At 30.4% G+C, this 22,280-nt stretch overlaps 5 protein-coding genes across 5 annotated transcripts; 2 read left to right on the top strand and 3 right to left on the bottom strand.

Moving 5' to 3' along the window:
• Positions 1-1,531: 1,531 nt before the first annotated feature.
• On the top strand, positions 1,532-2,531 carry LOC119688186. Its single transcript, XM_038102870.1, has 5 exons — positions 1,532-1,623; positions 1,683-1,837; positions 1,909-2,053; positions 2,110-2,285; positions 2,378-2,531. Exons 1-5 carry the CDS (start codon positions 1,561-1,563, stop codon positions 2,529-2,531), a joined length of 693 nt encoding a protein of 230 aa, XP_037958798.1. The 5' UTR covers positions 1,532-1,560.
• An 807-nt stretch (positions 2,532-3,338) lies between these two features.
• On the bottom strand, positions 3,339-5,018 carry LOC119689832 (magnesium transporter NIPA2). The gene is made up of 2 exons (XM_038104747.1): positions 4,526-5,018; positions 3,339-4,468 (listed from the first exon to the last, which is right to left on the bottom strand). Exons 1-2 carry the CDS (start codon positions 4,815-4,817, stop codon positions 3,615-3,617), a joined length of 1,146 nt encoding a protein of 381 aa, XP_037960675.1. The 5' UTR covers positions 4,818-5,018; the 3' UTR covers positions 3,339-3,614.
• Positions 5,019-5,376: 358 nt separating this feature from the next.
• On the top strand, positions 5,377-18,752 carry LOC119687109 (zinc finger protein 239-like). The gene is made up of 7 exons (XM_038101295.1): positions 5,377-5,566; positions 5,734-5,900; positions 5,975-6,287; positions 6,353-6,502; positions 17,735-18,126; positions 18,225-18,323; positions 18,389-18,752. The coding sequence occupies exons 1-7, from the start codon at positions 5,432-5,434 to the stop codon at positions 18,720-18,722; spliced, it is 1,590 nt and encodes a 529-aa protein (XP_037957223.1). The 5' UTR covers positions 5,377-5,431; the 3' UTR covers positions 18,723-18,752.
• LOC119687110 (thiamine transporter 1) lies at positions 7,865-12,370 on the bottom strand. The gene is made up of 2 exons (XM_038101296.1): positions 11,172-12,370; positions 7,865-8,694 (listed from the first exon to the last, which is right to left on the bottom strand). The coding sequence occupies exons 1-2, from the start codon at positions 11,833-11,835 to the stop codon at positions 7,970-7,972; spliced, it is 1,389 nt and encodes a 462-aa protein (XP_037957224.1). The 5' UTR covers positions 11,836-12,370; the 3' UTR covers positions 7,865-7,969.
• Positions 18,753-18,769: 17 nt separating the features above from the next.
• On the bottom strand, positions 18,770-21,519 carry LOC119687108 (ATPase family protein 2 homolog). Its single transcript, XM_038101294.1, has 3 exons — positions 20,925-21,519; positions 20,346-20,864; positions 18,770-20,292 (listed from the first exon to the last, which is right to left on the bottom strand). The coding sequence occupies exons 1-3, from the start codon at positions 21,334-21,336 to the stop codon at positions 18,788-18,790; spliced, it is 2,436 nt and encodes an 811-aa protein (XP_037957222.1). The 5' UTR covers positions 21,337-21,519; the 3' UTR covers positions 18,770-18,787.
• Between the last annotated feature and the right edge of the window lie 761 nt (positions 21,520-22,280).

The following is a 22,280-nucleotide window of genomic DNA, read 5'->3' as shown; positions in this document are numbered from 1 at the left end:
CATGTGGTTAGCAATATCAGAAATAATTAAACATTTGTATTGTTCATATAAAATCCATACAATAATATTAATCAACTTTGGTTATTGTACAGCACACACGGGTATATCCATGCACTACTTCAAGGAACGACTACCAAAGAAAATCTCAAAAGACTTAATAGAAAAGATCTGATTCAAATACGAAAGAAGGTGTGGGGAAACAATATAATTGTGTGATGTAGTCAATATAATTTTGTGGGGAAATTGTTATCGCTATCACAAAGCATCTAAAAGTATCAACAAAGAATCAAAACATTCAAATTAAATCATTTATATTTGCGAAGAATATATGTTCATATATATCCTATATTTATTTTAAAATGATAATTAAATTAACATTATATATTATATTAAAAAGAAGTACAAAGAATTTATATATAAAATATCACATAAAATTTTTACAAAATATTATGGTGAAATTGATTGATTGATTCACATGTTTCCTCAAAGCTTCTTAAAGCATAGACAACATTGTGATTCTTCTGGCATCGATATACCCAAGGTATATAATAGTTCATTTTGAATAATAAATACGTCCAAACTTACAGCAATATAATGTATATGTTTAGTGTTTTTGTCTGTCTTTCCAGAATGCTGGATGTGAATTAAAAACTGGTTGAAGTCCTAAATAAATGCATTAAAATGATAAATAGTATATCTCATAGCTTTATTAGATCCATGGTACACATGATTGATTAATCAGATTTCTACAGTTTTCTATATTTAGTTTATTTAAATTTTTAACACCACTGAAGTGTTAAAAAAATAATGGACCAATATAAGCACAATATATTTGTTTTTCAAGTTTTTTTAGGTATTTTCCCACTTTCTTGAGACAGATAAGGAAAAAAGATAGCGGTTATAAGGCATATATGAGCATGTGCAATATATATAATATTAAAATTGAGCACGTATGCATATACTCTAAAAATCAAAATACAGCCCTTATTTATTTGTTTTAATAAACTTAAAAACTTTTTTTTATATACATTTTATTTATTTTTTTACTAATAGAGTTCATATTAAAAAATTTTTAAATTAATTTACCGAAATTTATTCGCAAAAAGCAATCTCCTGTGTTATAGGCCAACTGACGTAACCAGGTTAAACCAGGTTTACAAAGTATAAACCTTGTATAAAAAATAAATAAATAATTAAATAGTATTTATTTTTAAAGTAGTGTTTTTGTGCGCTTATACTACCTCTATTAACACTTTTTCACAATTTACTGGATAATTGTATGTCAATTAGTCATATTTTCTGCACAAATATGTCCATAGTAATGTGTTATATTGTTATAAGTTATATTCATTAAATGCTTTAATTCTGTTATACTAATAAAGATATGCATTATAATAGTTTTGTGGATTTTCTGTAAAATGTGTGCACATTGCATACATACAGTTACTGTCAGTTAGAAAAAACAGCAGTTCAATTTCAAGTTCATTTTTGAAGTTGTGCCAAACATAATTTATATAATAAAACTAAACGGAAAAATTTTTTGAAAGATATAAATAAAAAATGGCTTCAAACAACGTACAATCTGCAATCAGTAACTTTCACAATAATTTACTGCAAATTCTGGTAATATGTATAATAATAACTCGCAACTCTTCATATATGTATAATAAATTTTTTTACAGAATCAGGAAAATAAGGAATTTGTTAAATCTGTTAATAATTTTAGACTTGAAATTAATACAACTAAAAACCAAATAAACACATTTGTTCAGCATACTTTTGCAACCGATGAAGCTGGTTCTTTCACATTAGCAAAAGAATTAAATAAACTGTTGATGTAATTCTAATTATTAATTTATTACCATAGGATTTGTTTTATATTTTGTTGTTTTTTATTCATACATACAGATGTTTAAAGAATCAAGCAGTTGCATTGGGCGATAGCAACAAAAACCAACAACTGGAGCATTACGAAAAGGCAGTTGATAATTACCGCGGAAACGTCAGGCAAAAAATGAAAATATTGTTGGCAATAGACCACTTCACAATGATGGTAATATTATGTGGTTATATATGTTATTTATAATTGTATTTGTTCTGATTCTTAAGCCCTATCATGACGTTGAAGCTAAACTAAATGAACTAGAGAAAGCAATTGAAAATTTGAGTAACGATATTTCCATTACAATAAATTCAACTGAAAAAGGACATGAAGCTGTTGAAAATAAACTGAATGAATTGGCAATTGCTTTAAACAGTACGCAGTCTTTTGAACTAGAAATGAGGTAGCTAATTTATCAATCTGTTGACGTTAAATTTATTTTGTTATAATTTAAATAAAAACAAATTTAATATTTTTTTTTTCGTGGCTGGTTAGGCTAGAAAGAGAGCGTTTAAAATCACTTCTAATTAAAACGCGTTGCAAGGAGCAAATAAGTTTGTTAAGCTGCAGGTATATGGAAAAATTAAAAGATGAAATTGCACATTTAGAAAAAGAATTTGCTGATTTAAGAATTAATAATGATATATAAGTTAGTACAAAGGGTATTACAAACTACATATATATAAGTTATACTTACTTTATAAAACTTTCTATATTTAATTTTCTTTTGACAATATAGTTTAAAAACAATTATAAGTAAATAATGTAGAAATTATAACAATATTACATATACGGTATCTTATTAGAAAATTATTTTATAAGTAAACTAAAATTATCAACAATTATTTTTCGATTGAATCAATCAAATATAGTATATATACTATATAAATCAACAGCAATACTGATAGCAAAAAAAACTACAACTTTTAGTTAATATTCTGTAAAAAGTTTTGGCTTTACATATGTATATAGCAGAGTTAAAATATTACTCCTAAAGTTAGAATCAGTTATAAAGGTCTATTGCGTGTTAAATTACCAATTTATTTTCTAAACATAAACAGTTCACTAAAAATTATCTTATTATCAATTTAAATAATAGATAATTTAGCGAAAAATCGGTAAATGTACTAAATATAAAGGTAACATAAACACATAAACATACCCTACTATCTATATCAATAAAATGAGTTATTAACAATAAATATTTGGTTAATTATCTTAACCAAAAACGACTTGTAGAGTTATGCATATGTAATATGGTAAAAATTATATATACCACTATGATTAATCTAGTTTATAAATACTGAATTCTATCAAGTAAATATTATTATAAATAAGTAATGGCAGAAAACTTTTTGTCAACATATATTAATGTTCTTTATTGGTAGGTGTTGTAAATTTAGAATTTCAATGTAAATTTTAGGTTCTTTTCTAATAAAAAATAAATGTACATTATTTTTTTTGTTTATTTTGTACACGAGACATACAATTATAAATCTAATTATATTAAGGCTTAAACTACAAATACATGTGTATATATTCCTATATAACTAAACAATGGAATCAGTTTTGTGATCCAAATTATTATTGCTCTTCAATTCGTATCACACTATAATGAATTCATTTTTGACTAATACATTTCAAACCAAATTATGATTAAAAGTGGACGAAATTAAGACACAAAATATAAATAAAATAAATAATTTTCTTAAACTTGGTAACGATACTTTCGTCATGCTTTTCTAAACATATCACCAGATCCATAGGAATATTTTCTTTCCTTATCGTTGTTGCTGAAAAGCACTTCCTCATCGAATTGTGCAACTTTTTGCATTTTAGGTCGCATAATACCGCGTACATCACTTAGTGATACATCAACATCCTTGAAAGCATTCAACATAAATACAGCCGTTATTACAGTTAGGAAACCGCATATATCACCCAATATATTCTCAAATTTCATATGTGTGAACTCTTTGAAAAGTATCGCAGATGCTGTTATGACTAATGTAGTAAATATTACGTAGTAAACTGGCGTCACAATTCCCGTATTGAAAATGTCCAACGCTTTATTTAAGTAATTCATTTGAATGGCAATAAAAGTAACTGTAACTATAATCAGAAACCATGGCATCCAAGTGGCAAACTCATTATTACCAGATATTGTATCGCGTATTGCCAAACCCAAAGCTTTACAAGACATTACAGTAAGCGAACCAATTCCGGAACATAAAAATATATAAACAACTACATTACTATGACCATGTCTCGGAGCTATAAAACATGCAACAAATATACTCGAACCAAGTATAATTATTACATATAATATAAAACCCGGATCTTGTAGTTTTTCGAATAAAACTTGCAAATCCTCGATTTCCTTTTCTTTCGGTGAGTGTATAACAATAATTGTTGAGCCCAATATGCAAAGAAAGCAACCAAGTTTTCCAAGTAAATTAAGCTTTTCGTTTAAGAATTTCGAAGCCATAACTGCAGATATAATAACACTAAGTGCTCCAAGTGGCGTTACAAGAGAAGCTGGCGCAAATGCATAAGCAGCAAAATTAGCAGCTTCGCCCAAACCCACTGAAAATTTAACGATAAATTTATTTAAAGTAATATCTATATTATCTTTATACATACTTGTTAAAAGGCCAGCCCACCATATCCATTCTCTTAAGTAACCAAACCCACCAGCACCGGCACGCAATTCACCATGTACGTTAAGGCGTAGAAGTGCTTTTTTCTTTATTATAAAACTTGATCCGATAAAAAAGCAAGAACTTATTGCTAGACCTACTCCAATATAAAAATCTGTTTGTGAGTATAAATCCGCCAGACTATCAGACGAAGGAGTGCCACTACTGCTTGCAGAAGATGCATTATTAACTGTCGAATCTTTGAGCATTTGCATAGGTGAGGCTTCTCCAGACATTTTTGTATGATATCTACTTTTCGCAGTTAAAAACGTCTTATTTGTAATATTTTTAAAAACAAAGTACGATCATTTTGTATGATGAACTCGCCAATTGTGCAGAGCAGTAAAAATAAAATGACTCACCCCAAAAAAAGCTTAAACAATTAATTTTTACTATTAAAAGTTGCTATGGATTTCCTTCCGTATTACGACTTCTTATCTTTTTCGCGTAATCATACAAAAAATACTTCAGAGTTGCATTTATTGACTGAGACGGAGCTACTCCATTGTGACCAAATATGAAGAAATAAACCATTCAATTGATATATCCGTGTAAATAGGACGAATATTATATTAATAAAAATAATATTTATAAATGTTCATTAGATCGTATTAATCGTATATGATTTAGGAACAAATTAACATGTATTCGTACTTCTACAGCGGCATATTTATCAGCGTTGGCAACCCCGCTCTCATTCTTTCATTATCGGCAAAACAAAAAGCAGCTGTTTTCATTGATTTTCAGTTTTGTTTGTTGTGTTTTTGTAGCTTTTTATTGAATTTTGGTAACGATAATTTATGCAAATTTAGCTCTGCTGCAAAACTAAATGATTAAATAATAATTTACTATGGAGACACTATCACTTTATGAATTGCACAAAATTTGCAGGATTTGTTTAAAAAGTGATTTGTTAGTTTCCATATTCAGTCCAACATTTTTATTGCGTCCTATTGAGATGATAGAAAAATTGCATATATTTAAGGTAAACTATTTGCACACAAATAGATATATATTTTCCTTATTATATTTGAATAGTCTTGCATAATGAGAAATATCAAAAAATGTAATATATGTTTTATTTTAATTAAAATAATTTAATACTTCTTTTAATGTATGAATATAAACATAAATATGAATTTATGTTAGTAGTTTCAGGCGGATGATAATCTACCAACATTGCTGTGTCAATCTTGTCTATATCGTGTACTGGATGCCTACAATTTGCAGCAACTTGCGGAGGCCTCAGAACAAAGACTACGAGACTGCATTTGCATAACGAATGAGGGAGCTGTTTCTTCATTAAATTTAAATTCCATGTGAGATTAAATTGAATACATATCTAAAAATTAATTATAATTTAATAATGATAAATTCAATTTAATCTCAACAGTACACAGGATTCCTATGTGCCAGCTAGTGCTGAAAATGCTGCCAAAGAAGCTGATACTACTGCTGCCATCTATGCAAACATCTGCGATATATTTGAACGGAATTCAAATGACATTGAAGTTGAGGCGGAGGATGTTTTGAATGATGTGGAAATCGATGTGAGCAGTTTGACACGCTCCGATGCTGATGATACTCTAAGCGAGGTATTTGTGTGTACGAATCCTGATTCAGAGTACATTGACCAAACATTTAGTGAAATTACAAATGGTAATGTGCTGGGGATCAATAAAAGTTCATATGACAATCAAAAAAAAGTAAGGAATTCGATCAAATATTAGATAGAAGATAGATAGATTCTTAATTTTCTTTTTAACCATAGATACAAATATCAAAAAGTTGTAGTAAACGTAAGAAAAATAATCTCAAAATTCCTGAAAAGTGTTTGGAATGCGGTAAAACTTTTAATTATTCTGGGTACTTAGAGGCGCACAAACGCATACATAGCGGCGAAAAGCCATTTAAATGTAAGGTAAGTAACCACAAATATTTTTCAAATTAATTATGAAATTGGGTTAAAATTTTTCAATAAATAATTTATCACTTAAACGCTAAAACCAAGTGTGGCTATTTTAATTGATTAGTATAGAACTGACTTGGAGGAGGGTGTATTCATTTGTCTTTAGATATATGTGTTTAATTAATACAGAGATAAATTATAGTGATTATTAGCTTTTGTTGACGTTTTGGTGTAGTTAATAATTTTTTTCGTCTCCATGACATTTAGTAAATGTGTACATAATGCGTGTAAGATTCTAAAAAAAATACAAATAAAGACTTCTTACACTACTCAAAAATTTCCTGACGATTCCCTGATAATTTTGACTCTGATGTAAATTAATTATCATGCCACTATTGCACATTTTAAGCAATTTATGTATTGTGATTTATATTGTAAAGTAAGAAAATGCCCGTTCATATAAATTTGAATACTTAATAATTCTTTTCTCTTTACTGTAGTGTGTTTCTGTCATTTCTCTTTCATTCATGTATTTTAAATAGTTAAAGTTGAATATTACATTAATTTTAAAGTTGTTTGCATTATGGTATTCATCCAACACCAATATTTGTTCACAATATTTGTGTAGAGACTCTGTCATGTATATAAAGAATGTTACATATATCAACAAGTATATTTGTACTAGGAATAATCAAGATGATATGTGGTATTATTAACAAATTAATATTGATACAAAACTTACACTATCATAAATAGTTTCTAAATATCTCTTCGACCTATTAAAACTAATTGCTCCAAAGATATCCACTTAATTTTGATAGTTTTTTGTTGTGGGTCATTTAAATAAACTAAAACATGATTTGATATTGTTCCAAAAAGTAGTTAGCACATTTCTACAGTAAGCAGTTTTCAAAACGAACTAGCGTTATAGATTCGGTTACTTCTGGAACCAAAGTAACAAATTGTTGATGGTAAAACTAACATGCGGAACCTGAAAGCAGGAACATGCATAGACTATTAGATAAATACTAAAACAAGCACATGTTTGATCTTTGAACTCCTTTTGGGAAGAGTTAGTAGGACTTACTTATAATAATATAATAAGGCAAATAAATTTTAATACATCAGGTATTGGTTTCATCAAAAAGTAAATAATGACATTTGATCACCAAAGACAAGTAGTAGTAATATAAAAAAACAATCGTCCTTAAAATTAGTCTAAAACTATGATTGTAATTATCTTGTCTAGTTGAAATAAATAAACATTATTTCCTGAATTAACTGTACCAAAATTTTGAAATATGAGCTTCCAAAGTAGCTTAAATATACAATAATTTGGAACAAGAAAATCTACAATTAAAATTTGAACTCCATTTTTTTATTTTATAAGCTTAAAGACTAATTTTGTACATTAAGTACTTGGCGAGTATTTCATTTGTTTAAATAAGTTTTAAGTTTATTTTTATATATATCATCATTCTAACTTATATCGAAACGTCTTTTTGTTTTACATTTCCAACAATTAAAACTATCAAAAATGAATCGAACCATGACTGCTAAGCAATACAAAATTGCTAGGGCTACAAAATAACTGCCATACACAATATATTGACTGCGGGGCTGTAAAGCATATCCTGCATCCGTGACAACCACAAGTGTTAGTATTGTTTGCAATGCCAGTGCTACTAAAGTGTTAATACCAAAAATCAATCCAAAGCTGTCATCGCAAAGATTTTCCGCAACTATAGCAGTCGCTATAGTAATAACAAAGAAATAAAAGATGCCAAACAGTACGTACATGGCATAAGCTATCCACACTAAGTTCGTTATGGCTGATATAATCAAGAAGGCACCCATTAATAATGAACATATCGTTAATATCCACATGTGCCACTCCTTATGACGGTTACTATTCATAAAACCTGCCGTCATTGCGCCAACTGCGCCCAGCAAAGTTACTGTTGCTTCCACAGCACCATTATAGAAGCTTTCATGATATGGATCGATTTCCTTCCAAAGAAATTGTACATAGGATATCACTTGTACTTGCCCGCAAGTAGCTAGTGCCCACCAAAAGCTCCATTTAACTACTGTTGGATTGCTGTAAGCTGTTACAGTGTGTTGCAGTAAAAGACGAAAAGCTCTACTCCAAGAGAATTTAGGCTCCTTAGTTGTTACCGATGATGTGGTGTTTTGTATGTTATCTAAACGAGTATGAAAAAGTTAATATTTTGTTTTATTTTTATTTTTTAATAATATCAATTTATATTTTTTTATAGAGATGAAATTGTATAGCCTAAAATTAAGTTGGTGTATTCACCAGTGACAGTGTCTCAAGGTAATATGGGTATAGGAAACAAATTAATGTGCCGATCGGTATAAGCATATTAATAGTTTGAAGAAACTGGAGGGAGACTAGATGTTGCTGTTGTAACCCGTAATCCATGTGAGGACCATGAAAGCGGACATATAAATCTATTACAACACTTAAGTTTGGGATTGAAAGTTTGGAGTGTGAAGAAGAATAGAGAAACTTTTTGATAAAATTGAATTAGTCAACTCTTGTCATTTGTGAATTCTAATTTAATAGAGTTGGTAACTGTTAGCATTTATATTTCTTCCTCTGATGTATCTCATCACTGAAGTGAAGAATTAGCCGAAGTAGACCACGAAACGACTTGGGTCCTTTTTCGTCCTTCGATTCTCGAATGTCGTTATTGAGTTAAAGCTAGAGAGGCTTCCATTCGTATAACTACATCTCTTGTTATTGCAAGCAGCTTATTTGGCTTGAGGTTGCCTGCCAAGTCATCACTAACCCAATGTCATCCTCCTGTTTGCCAGTGCTGGACATTGGCACAATATATGCACCACTGTCTCCTTTTCTTCTAGGCATAGTCTGAAAGTGTCTTCCTTATCTTAGTTCTTAAAATCTGTTTGACAACAAATTTTTTTGCTTAAAAAGGTTAGAAAGTCTTTTTCTGTCAAGTTTTATATAGAAGAATATATAAAACTTGACAGAAAAATAACAATAATATACTCTATTCTGCATCTTCGTAAGTATATAACATAAATAGAAGTCTACCACTTATATATACTTCGTTATCATGATATCATATCATACTGCAAGCAAGTTAGTAAAATTAATATGCCAACATACTCGTATATCCATTTTTGTATATATTACTGAATAATAAATAAATGAAATAAAATATAAATAAAAAATAAAAAAATATAAATATAAAAACTCTAACTTTTTATAATTTCGCAATGTTCAAATATTATTTTGACTTTTTGTCTGTTTGTATTTTCCGTGATTGATGCAAAGATAGTTGTTGTTATAGTAAAGTTATATAGATTATTATTAGTTATATTAAAGAGATTAGATTGTTGGTTATAAGATGTATATCTACACGCATATTATCTGTGTAACTCGACAACAAAGTAAGAAAGAATTATGATTTGAATACGAACACTATCGTTTGAAATCGTTTGAAATCGTTTGTAGGTGATATCATATCGGATGTCTTTCTTTATATTTATGTTCACTGAGTTTAAAATTACTAAAAATACATCTCAATATTACTAATATGAAGTGTATATTGGTTAGTTCTATTGAAGTGGACTCTATGCAGTTCACTTAATCGAAACATTCGTTGGTCTACAGTAACCATTATTGTGAAAAAAAAATAAATTAAAATTCTCAAGCTAGCAACGACTCGAATGTCCATCCAATATACGATTCCAAGAACAGTCTGGTCTACGTCCCGGAGCCACAAGTCACCAGCGACGACTAAGTACAGTTTAACACTTCCCAAAGGGATTTCACAAGCCGGTCCCTGCGGGTTACAACAACAACAACCCAACATATAGAAAAGTCAAATTAAAGCAAATCTACGACTTTATGGAAAAGCTAGATAAAAGTTAAGTGATTGGCTACTAAAAGTAGGAATTTAAAAGCATCATGGATGGGTGGATGCTTAAAGAAAAAGCAAGAATATAATGCAAATGTTCACGATGTTGTTTAAGTTTAGTGTATAAGTTTATTGGCTAAATATGAAATGATGAATACCGCTTATAATTTGCAATTGTTTAGGATTTTACTTTTAGTAAAGAATCTTAAAAGATGTGTTGCTTAAAAGTTGTTTTCTTCGCAAGCAAGTCTTAGATCACCTTTTTAATATTTATTATGGAATGTTATTGAGCATATCTACAAATACTTGAGTGACTAAATGTCTGTTTTTAATATATTGTTAATTTCTATAAAATGTTTAATAACTATCTAAAGTTAAAACATTCGTTTTTGTATTGAAAATATAAGCTTTTAAATATTTTTAGAAGTAAAATAATTCAACGGAATGGTTTTTAAACGCGTCTTGTTCTTATCTAAACACAGTAGAATAATGATGTGTTTTAATAGTGTCATTATTAATAAAAATAATGGAATATTTCGAGTGATTATACCTCGTACATAGATAAATGCAAGTAATTAAACCAGTTGGGCAAAACAGAACTTAAAATCGCGGTGCAATATCCCACCCATGATAACCAGATCAGTCCAGAAGCAATAGTTGATTATATATAAGTTTATCCATATCTAACTAAACACTCAATGCCAGACAACTTCACTAGATGATAACTGTGATAAGAATACACATAACACAATAGAGAATAGAAATTTTACCTGTCTCCACTGATTCACATGTTAATTCGAGTTCATTTTTCACTTCTTCTGCTTTTAACTCTGGTAAGGAATCACTTCCTTCCTCTGCAAAGAAATACAGGCTTTTGTTGACAGCAGGTAAAGTAAGTGCTATGAATAAAGAGATAACTTGTGAACCAAATGATATAAAGTGCAATCCCCTGTAATCCATAGATTCAGTAGATATCAAAATTTGCGCCAAAACACCACCTAAAAATTTTCCAGCAAGTATAGCGGAACGCGTGTGACCTGTTACAATCTGATAGCGATTTTTATCAACTTTGGCATATATGTAAGTGTAATAAGCCACTTCACTGGCCATGAAAAAGCCATAAAATATTTGTCCAATTTGCAGTTCTGGTATTGTATTAGTCCAACTTAATATAGCGAAAAGTATTATACCAGCACAGGCTGATAAAACTATTATCGGCTTATAACGTAGTATATCCGTGACAAGAAACACAATGACCAGCTGTGATAGCACAGCATATGTGCCGAATGGATAGATCTCTTTGTTCACCTGTTCGCTGGTAATATTATGCCAGCTGTCGGTTAGGTACTCTGTTACAAACGGCTCGGAGGGACGCATCTCTCGAAAGAAGCCAAAAGAACACAGTAACAAGGATATGCGTAGCCATGCTTGCATTTTTCACTTCACATCCGTTCGAAGGCAACAAGTCGAAAGTAGGTTAGTTCCTTATGTACGAGTTTGCGTGTTCGAATCGCAAATCGCACAAATCGCAAATCGTAAATCGTCAAAAAACACAAACACTTTAATATTTATTGAAGTGTAACTTTTCTTATCTTATGTATTTAACTAACTAAATTGTAGTTCTGTAATAAAACTTTCTGCACAGTTAACGTTTTCATCGAACTCAAGTATAATCTTAACTGAAACGTCATGACAAAACTTTCATGCCGCTTATGCCATAAAGCGTTGGCACTCTGTACGTACATATGTATGTCTCTCAGCACAACAGAACAAAAAGCGGCAACAGCTGATGGCAGCTAAAGTACAATTAAATAAATTAAAATTTCGTAGAATAAAATTGGAAATAACACGCTAAGCTCGTATTCCGCGTATGTCGATTTCTGATAGCATTGCGCATGTACAAATACACACCAGTCTCTGCGAGAAAAATCCACTAAGGAACTCTACGAGAGCCATTAATCAAGTGGCAATGGCATTACTTTTGAATTCTTTAATATATATTGATTGTTAATTTCACCAAATCAAAATCTAATAAAAAACACAAAATTTCGCAGATTCCATCTTTAACCCTTGAGGTACGATAATTGTTTTATCACTTATTTCTTCACGTTAATTTTTATGTTCATTTAAAGGTTTGTAAATCGTGTTATCAGTCTTCTGTATCTGTTAATATTATGATTTAGAAATACAGACATCATAAATGGAGCGAATTAAATATCAAAGCAATGAATTAGAGACTCTACTATTATTATTATATTTGTAAAATTGAACATTTAAAGTCTATAATGACTCTTATGGAAGAGATCTTGCATCCACACCAAAACCAATGGTACCTGCAAAAGTTCATTCGTTCTCAAGCGTTCGCTTTGATCTGATTGCACCTTCATATGCTAAGATTTTCCCAGGCAAAAATGCTTACTTGCAGTAAAAGTAATCATTTAACGCATATTTTAATATAATATACTGACCAAGTTGGAACAGTGGTCTTCGACGACATTGTCTTCGAGACGGTCTTTGGTACTGTAAAACGTCTCTATTTTGCTTACTCTCTCATTTGTAGTTTTCACATGGTTGCTGTCGCTATGCCTTGATTATTATCAGTGCTAATTTTGAGTGAAATGAAGAAGCAATTTGTGAGGTTAAAATTTTCTATTCCATTCAAGTTTTTTTATTTAATTTAATTCTAATTTATTTTTATAAGTAAATTTACATAAATTTATAAATTTAAATTTAAAGAGCACAAAAAAGGAGAAAAAACAAGAAAAGGATAAGAAAAATTAAATGAGTAGCTCTGCTAAGAGTGCCTAACTTTCAATCGAATGCGTCCGTTATGCATATTATGCTAATTTGTTCGAAAATGTCTTCTAAGATCATCATACATTTGGATCGATCGATCTTCAGGCATGTATCCATGTCTTCAAGACGTCTTTGATGAAGGATCGATCCGTTTGCTACTGGGTTGAAACTAACTTAGTACTAATCGCACCCTCGGGTTAGTCTCAGTACCGGTTAGTCTCACACTGTAATTATAATAACAGTGACTTAATTTCTATCTTCGCCGTCAAGATTAAATGAAATTATGAATAAATATACAACACATTATTATTATTGGTTAAAATACTTGATTGTGATCTTTGTCTACTGATAGCTTCCGGAACGAATTTTAGTTCTTATAATGTTACTTCGTCTCTTTGGCGCCATTATACTTTCAATAGAATACAACCTAAATTCCAAAAAACTCTAAGGTAGAATTGAATTATGAACATTTACAAAAAGAGCCGCTTACGTACTGTTCTAAGTGTGAGTACTCTTATTCAATCTAACCGACTTTAAAACCTATACCAGTCGCTGGTATTATATATATATTTATATATCTTTTAAATATCACTACTATTATTAAAGATAATTCATTTAAATGTGCAACTTTGCTTCAGAGCCGGCGAGGAAGAGGTAGGCCAAAAAATACTTGGCGCAGAACTGTTACAAGCGAAACGAGAAAGTCTTTTAGCGAGCTTAGAGCAATAGCTCGTCAGCGTAATACCTGAAAAGCATTTGTAAATTCTATAATGTAAATTCGATGTACGTAAAATATTCTTTGTAAATAGACTAATTTGTAATTTTGTTGAAATACATATATGTCCTAATAATAATAATAATAATCCTATACGACATTAACCACCCAATCGTATTCATCAATTTTATTGCAATGGACTTGTGATGGCTGCGTTCCACTGAAGTGCACATTTACTATACTGTGACTGGTGCTAGTATTTAATACCTTCCCAAACCCAAACCCAACACCTGCACAGCTTTGTTAAATGCTATATATTTTTCTAATTAGTACTATCATTTCCATCTGCGACATATTTAGGTACATGTGTTTATTTGAATCCCAAAGAAGTGTTCATATGTCTATATATTAATAAACGCAAGTATTTGTGTTAATAAATTTCAATTCAATATATCAAGAAATAAATTTATTATTAATCATTTAATTTTATCTATTAAGAATTAAAAAAAATAATTAAGTGCATTTTTTTTGCCCCATTTTATTCTTAATTAGCTAATTTTTTCATTTCAATTAAGCTTTTAAAAATGTGATGATGTTTATTTGAAGCCTTGACTATTTTCAAAGTCTGACTTGATTACTTTCAAGAGCACTAAATTATGCTAACGATTTTTCAATAATAAGTGTCGCCTGTCTGTAAAATTTTTTATTGACTATTTTCTTTTTACATAATCTAGGATATTTTAATAAGTATCAATATTACTCTATTATTATATGATCAATAATTTTATATTTTAAAACACCCGACTGTAAAACATACATTTTGTTTGTAGGTAATATCTTTTTAATTACCCCTTTAAGCTTTATATATATTTGTATTTTGTAAAAAGATTTTTATGAATTAAGAAAAAACCATAAATGGTACATGAGTACTTAAAGGGTTAATGGTTTTTTCGTTATTTCGCGCAACATTAACAACAATACATACATATATACTTTTTATCCCAATTGTTTTCATTAATTCATAATATAGATAATATATTACATTATAATAAGGTTTCGAAGAAATTACAAAAACAAATGAGTGAATGACTAACAGTATTTCCAAGTCGCACTAAGAGCAAAATATATGTGCTAAATAGCAAAAAAGTGATTATATACAATAATTTTAATGACATTTAAATGATAAAAAAACATGTTTAAATTTTAGATATTTTATTTTTTAATCTTAACTAAATGCAAAACAATGACTAACCCTTATAATAATGGTTCCTGCCGTTTCTATTGAACCTAAATGGTTAGTACATTTATTCGGGCCCCTAACAAAGGTCCTCAATAGTGTTAATTGTATTATAGTTTATTGAGATATAATTGTCTTATATCTTATATACTATTACAATGTTATAAAGCTTTAATATTCTTTATATGTGAGAGATATATGAGTATATGAGAATCGAAGTATATAGAATATTTAAAAAAAATATTAAACAAACGCTTATCTTAAAAAATGTAAAAATATATATATAAAAAAAAATATTTTTAAAAAAACCGGATCGAGAAACAAATTCAAAATTTAATAGTTCGTAAACATTTTTTAGAATACTCTTTCATCTTATAATATTATATACAACTTTATGGATTTTTGATGTATTATTTTGTGGTTTTGTATAAGAAGTATCGGTTCGAACGTATTTTCCATTGACATTCAAAAATAACCTTTTAATAATAAATATTCCAATATTACGTCATTCTGCTTTCTGCTGTTAGCAAAAATGAGTCTTACATATAATAAACTTATCCTAAATAATATATTATATTTTTGATATGAAATATATATAATTATAGATTTATTTTCAATAATATTGCAAACTCTTTGGATAAACAATACGCCATCCATAAATTTAAAAAAATAATATTTCTTGAGTGAATGCTACTATTTCGACCATTGATATACATATGTACACATATTGTATATAATATTTATTTTAATATTTTCGTTATATAAACTGCTATTATACTATAACTATCCTGAGAATAAGCTATGCGTGATGAGAGCTATTGTACATTGACGATAATCCATCCCTACATGTTTTGCATTTTCATAACCGATTTGAAATCAGAACAGTCCTTGGCAGCCTGCTTACTTTACCTCCTATCATTTACAGGAACAAAAAGGTTACGCATGTGTAAATTATATCCGAAATTAAAATGCTATAATTTTTTTCCTGGTAGTTAGTTGAGCGCAAACTGATATCCAGTGTGTTAGATCAGATGTTTTTACAATTATACTGTTCAGTGTTCTGCGATCGCACAAAGTCATGAGAGTTTCTGGCAAAAAAACACAACGAATGTGACCGACACAGCGTGAGAAATTTTTGTTCCTACAACTAAAATGACCATTGGAAGACACCAGTCTTAAAAAAAAGTTTGATAGAGGAATTACCTACCTACCATACCTCTCGCAGGCTTCAAAAATGGTATAAAGAAAAAGTGTAAGCAATGTCATGGTAATGTTGCATACGATGGGATCGACTTTGAAAGTGACAAAGTAAATTTTAATTGTCTGATGTTTTTTTCAAATTATTTTTTTAGTAGTTCCAGTTATTTTCAATGAATTAATTTTTTTTTTCGATTCCTTGCCAAAATAGTTTCTACTGATAATAAGAGTACTTCATTGATTCTAATCAGTAATTACATGAATCTTACAACTCCCAAATAGTACCAGCAGTAAGTATTATATTTTCTCCAATGTTCTAGCAAATGTTTTTGTTTCGTTTAAGTATGTTATGAGTTTAAGTAAAAACAGTTTATATATATATTGTTCTTGTTGTAAATCGGTAAGTTTCATTGTTCCTGAGGAAACCTGCTTCTAAATTTTTTTCCCATAAATGAAGAAACTGACACGAATAATAATCAGCAGAAGTTGGTTCTGCGAACTAGACGAATATATACATAAAAGTTTTTTAAGATTGATTACTGGCGTAAATGATGTTAAAAAATGACTAGTATATGGTTTATGTAAATTCTTTGTTTTAGATCTTTGGATTTTATTAAAGTGAGTACACTATGGGATGTTTTAAAAAGAATAAGTTTTCATGCAATTGTGCAAGTTGATACGACTACAACAAGTGCAGAGAACTATTAAAATACATAGAACTCCTGCTTAAACTTGTATTTAAATCATGCTTCCATCCTACAGGACAGACAAAAGAAGGACAATGAAAAGATATAAATATCAATTTCAAATAGTTTTTACAAGCAACTAACTTGTTTAAACGAAATACGACCTGTAAAAAAGTTTGGTACTGTCCGCACATTCATAACTTATCCGATTGCATTCCTATAACCTCCCCCCTATCCTGCTTTCAATATTTCCAGAATTCTTCACACATGGCGTGAAGAATTTTTAATTTTAAAAAAATTATCAAACGATATATATGAAATTACACGAATTAGAGGTTAATTCTCTCTTTCTATTCTCTTCTCTTGTAATAAATATGTTTTCTAAATACATACATACATTAATAGTTAGACGGATTCGAGTAGCAGAAAAAAGACAAGGACAAAAATTCTATTTAAAACTTTAAAAACTTTAAAACTTTTGTCTTTGTCTTTTCTTTGCTATTCGAACCAGTTTAACTTTTAAATAGTTTATTTTCGTCATAAAGACGAAATAAAATAAATTGACATTATATACATTAAATTGTATATAAGAATTATATTTATATTTTATTTGTATGACAAATAAAAATTGAAATTATATACATTAATATTTTTATACTTTTTATTATTTCATTTTTTAACTAATAAGGGTTTTTTTTATAGTTGTGTTCGCGTAGTTTTAGTCAGTCCAGTAATTTAATTTTGCATCAGCGCACTCACACTGGCGAGCGACATTTTCAGTGTGAAATATGTTCGAATTTTTTTACAACTTCCAGCAATCTGAAAGCGCACAGACTTACACATCTGGAGCAACGCAATTTCAATTGTAAGCACTGCAATCGGAGTTTCAAAACCATGCGTGAGCTGCGTCGACATGAACCGATTCATCGAGACCTAAAGGATATGCTGAAATGTGATATGTGCCCAAAGTTATTCACAAAACAACGGTACTTAAATGTGCACATAGCAAGTGTCCACCGCGGCATTCGTCGGCATAAATGCCCACAATGTGCCAAAGTGTTTAGCAATCGTTCCAATTTGGTGTGCCACATTAGGTACGAGACTTTTATTTAAAAAAAATGAATTCAATTTTCATTATACGAGTATATGTATGTAAAAAAATAATATATTTACAAAATCTTTTAAATTATAGAACTCACACAGGTGAGAAGCCGTTCGAATGCAGATTTTGCACATGGAAATTCAATCAGTCGTCAGCATTGGTGCGACACATGAAAAAACATTTTAAGAAGTATGTGAGCTAAATTTTATGAAATTGCTTCAGCGTGCTTAAGTAACATTTTTATTTTTCTGCAGCAAAAGTAACAAAATCTGCAACAAGGAGCAACAGGAGACTGGACTTGTGAACAGTGCTTTGGTGAATAATTTTTTGCATGATGCTGAAGTGCTGAATGTGAACGATGCTTTGGTTTCCACATTGCCATCACAAACTAACTTTAACTTATTGTCTTCTTTGCCAAGTTTGCCTGCAATGCATAATATGAACGCAGAACTAACTGATGTAGGCCTTAGTAGTAATGATTCGACTCTATCCTCAGCATCCACATTGAATGCTTATGATTTCACAAAAGATGGCATATTAGATTTCTCGTCTGGTCAACACCATCATGAGACCACCAGCTTATATTAGACAATTAAATAAAACTAAATTATAAGCTAATATATTCTAGACTCATTCATAATTTGAGTAAAGTGTTAGCTTTGCCGTGTTAGATAAACGTCATACAGTCGAAGTAATTCTGGACTTGTGCGGGGCTTAACAGCATTTAGAGCATATGTAAAATGTTTATTCTCTACGTGCTGTGCCTCAAAACTTTCGTCTAACGTTTTTAAAGCAGCTTCGTTGCAAACAGCTTGTATTTCAGCACCTGAATAGCCAGTTGTTTGTTCCACTAATGCATCAAGATCGACATCCTTTGCTATTGGCATACGGTGTAGTTTGATGGAAAAAATTTCACGACGCGCTCTAGCATCTGGTAATCCTACATAAATTATGCGATCAAAGCGACCAGGACGTAATAATGCCTTATCAATCATATCTGGGCGATTAGTGGCGGCGACAATTGTAACATTATGTAATGCTTCAACACCGTCCAACTCTGTTAAAAGTTGTGTCAGCACTCGTTCTTTTACTGATGTACCTGAACCACTATCGGCACGTTCACTGCTTATGGCATCAATTTCATCGAAAAATACGATGGCAGGCGATACTTGACGTGCCTTACGAAAAACCTCTCTTACTGCTCGCTCAGATTCGCCAACCCACATTGAAAACAATTCAGGTCCTTTAATGGAAATAAAGTTAACTTTACTTTCCGTGGCTAAAGCTTTAGCTATCATGGTTTTTGAGCAGCCAGGTGGACCAAACATTAATACACCACGTGGAGGTTTTATACCAAGTCGCTCAAATTTCTCAGGATGTTGTAGTGGCCATTCAATGGCTTGTTGTAACTTTAACTTAAGGTCAGCTTGTCCACCAATATCAGTCCAACGAACATTGGGGCACTCTATTAACACTTCTCGCATTGCCGATGGTTTGACGTGACTTAGTGACGTAGTAACATCTTCGAATTCTAGTTTAGTTCTGTTATTCTTAAATGCTTTTGCTGTAGCGTTGTATAGTAAATTTCCCAAGTCGGCTCCTACGAACGCATGCGTAATATTCGCTATTTCTTCGACTTCCTCGTTAGTCAAGTTATGCTCCACATTGCGCAGTATTCGTTTTAATATATCAATGCGAGCTTTAGGAGTTGGTACATTAATCTCAATTTCACTATCTAAACGACCGCAGCGACGCACACCTACATTTAAAGTGTTGGCCTGTGAGGTGGTGGCTAAAATAAAAGTTTTCTGTGCTTCTTTTTTGGTGTTTAATTCATCTAATATACTCAAAAAGGCCATTGATACGCGTTTAATGATTTCATTCGTATCATTTTGAGGACACAAGTTATGGAGGTCTTCTATGATTATAAGTGTGGGCTCAGGATAATTATCGAAAGCTTGTTTAAAGTATGAATGCAGATTTTGCTCTGTTTCCCCAAGGAATTTGCTAAACAATTCACTGGGATTAATTTTTATCACATATGTTTTTTTGTGGTCTACTGCCATGGACAGAACTCTATTGCACATTGCTTCGCAAATCATTGTTTTGCCACAGCCACTGCTACCATACAACAGGATACCGCGTGAAATTTGTAGGCCTAAAAATAAACTTTGCATTCAATAGTAAAAATGAATTTTCTTTTGTATTTACCGTAAGGAACGAATTTGAAACCCAGTGCCAAATCGATACACTCCATTACAGTTTCCAATTCATGGTCGAGACCACCAATGTCAGCTACTGTTATTTTTTGCCTGATACTTCCTTCACTATCTGTATTATGTGTTTGCGTCAACACTTTTACGTATGTAGCAATTATAACTCGAAAAAAATCATTACTTCCTCGCTTATGCAAAGTTAAATTTTCAAACGCGGCCTCAAGTGAATTTTTTTCTGCATTATCTTGATCTTCAAAGCGAAACCATTTTACTACTTTTAATTTTAATGTTTTGTTATAGAAATTGTAATTTATTATATTATTTGGTGCAAATATCAAGTTCTTCATATGCTGCCTTAGTAAACGTTCAATATCTTTTATTTGTGGTTCAGTAAATTCACCTTCAGGCTCTTGCAGTTGTAATACAACTGTCTGTGCAGCTGAAGCAAAATCATTGGGCAACTTTTCTACTTTCACCACACAATCTCTTAACGACTGCCAGCATAATTTTAAATCTGAAATAAATTAGCAGATATTAGTTTCCTCATAAAAACTATAAATCGTTTATTCTAAACCTTCATTTGTAACAAAAACAGTAGTTAAAAATTTTTCCGGCATAGGCCAAACACTTCTGACTAGTATAGGCGATTCTGTACTGCCAGGAACACTTATTGAAACATATTGTCCGATATAGAAACCTGCTAACTGCATCGCACCTTCCGATATGAAAACTTGATTATTGACATATTTATCGGGTAACTGTTGCAGTTCAGCAATGCTTAACGTTTGACGTTCAATCGTAGCAGTAAACAGGCAACCATCACGTATATATTCCAGAGGGGTTGAATCGCACTTGACTGCATTTTCGCCGATAGGACAGACTTTTTCATGCTTTTCGCGATCCTTCGCAGTTATATGAACATCACAACACTCACAGTGGAACCATGACGGTGCGTTTGGTTTTTTATTCGATGATTTTGGTGGCATTTTTATTTATCTCACTTTCGGTGTTAATATCTTGCGAGGTATGCACATGGTTGTCGTGATTTGTTTTGGTTTTCTGCTTCTCCGATTGCATTACAGTATCTATTGTGAATAGATACTAAACATACAACAATATGGATGTGAAGCTACTGCTTGTAAATAACGAAATAGTTTAAACTAATTAGTTTAAATTTACTGCATTATTATGTACTTAATTATTTAAGATAAGAATAACCAAGTATATTCTAAAAGGACAAAGATTTAAGAAACCAAATACAAATAAAAATATGTTTGACAACTGTGTCTTATATTTTTGTTCAACTATCATTCACAATAGCAAATTTGTGGTCTGCAGTAGCAAACGTGTGCTTTACGTTGCTTATTGGAAACAGACAGATGTAACAGACATAGAATTTAATAATATATATAATATATAATTAATATTCCTCATTTAATTATTAAAACTATTTGAAAATTGTATATCTGTTGGTTATATATGAATAAATGCACTACACAAACCGATGGTATATGGGTATATGTATATGCCTTTCAGAAGTCAAACGCTGAAGTATTTATTATTATATGTTGTTTGTAACGTTATCAAACGTTAGCAATTTTCTTCTCGCAATTCTGCCAATTTAAATTAAAAACCTGGGATCAAATATTGTTGGCACTTCATATCAATTGTAATTTGAAAAAATTTTGAAATGCTTTGTTTAACTTATATATGTAAAATTATAATTTAAATTTTTTTTCGGGACAATTTTTTTGAATATAAGCCATAGCACAAACGTTGTATTCCTTAGAGCTTAGAGGGCAGAATAAATAAAAATTTTTAAATTTAATTCAACATATTTCAATTATTATTATTAAATTAAATTGATAATTATTTATAATTCTATGGACTTTAATTTATTCAGCTGCAAAAGTAAAATTCGTAGTTATTT

Source organism: Teleopsis dalmanni, chromosome X (genome assembly GCF_002237135.1).
Source record: "Teleopsis dalmanni isolate 2A chromosome X, ASM223713v2, whole genome shotgun sequence".
Lineage (NCBI taxonomy): Eukaryota > Metazoa > Arthropoda > Insecta > Diptera > Diopsidae > Teleopsis > Teleopsis dalmanni.
Note: the sequence above shows the minus strand (reverse complement) of the source record. Positions and strands in the feature narration are given on the sequence as shown.

Coding starts and splice junctions, on each gene's coding strand:
- LOC119689832 (XM_038104747.1), bottom strand. CDS start 4,817: ATGTCTGGAGAAGCCTCACCTATGCAAATGCTCAAAGATTCGACAGTT. Junction 4,469..4,525: donor GTGGGCTGGCCTTTTAACAA/GTATGTATAAAG, acceptor TTAAATTTTCAG/TGGGTTTGGGCGAAGCTGCT.
- LOC119687110 (XM_038101296.1), bottom strand. CDS start 11,835: ATGCAAGCATGGCTACGCATATCCTTGTTACTGTGTTCTTTTGGCTTC. Junction 8,695..11,171: donor ATGTGAATCAGTGGAGACAG/GTAAAATTTCTA, acceptor ATACTCGTTTAG/ATAACATACAAAACACCACA.
- LOC119688186 (XM_038102870.1), top strand. CDS start 1,561: ATGGCTTCAAACAACGTACAATCTGCAATCAGTAACTTTCACAATAAT. Junction 1,838..1,908: donor GAATTAAATAAACTGTTGAT/GTAATTCTAATT, acceptor TCATACATACAG/ATGTTTAAAGAATCAAGCAG. Junction 2,054..2,109: donor TAGACCACTTCACAATGATG/GTAATATTATGT, acceptor CTGATTCTTAAG/CCCTATCATGACGTTGAAGC.
- LOC119687108 (XM_038101294.1), bottom strand. CDS start 21,336: ATGCCACCAAAATCATCGAATAAAAAACCAAACGCACCGTCATGGTTC. Junction 20,865..20,924: donor TGTTTTTGTTACAAATGAAG/GTTTAGAATAAA, acceptor AATTTATTTCAG/ATTTAAAATTATGCTGGCAG. Junction 20,293..20,345: donor TTTCAAATTCGTTCCTTACG/GTAAATACAAAA, acceptor GTTTATTTTTAG/GCCTACAAATTTCACGCGGT.
- LOC119687109 (XM_038101295.1), top strand. CDS start 5,432: ATGGAGACACTATCACTTTATGAATTGCACAAAATTTGCAGGATTTGT. Junction 5,567..5,733: donor AAAAATTGCATATATTTAAG/GTAAACTATTTG, acceptor TTATGTTAGTAG/TTTCAGGCGGATGATAATCT. Junction 6,503..17,734: donor AAAAGCCATTTAAATGTAAG/GTAAGTAACCAC, acceptor TTTTTTTTATAG/TTGTGTTCGCGTAGTTTTAG.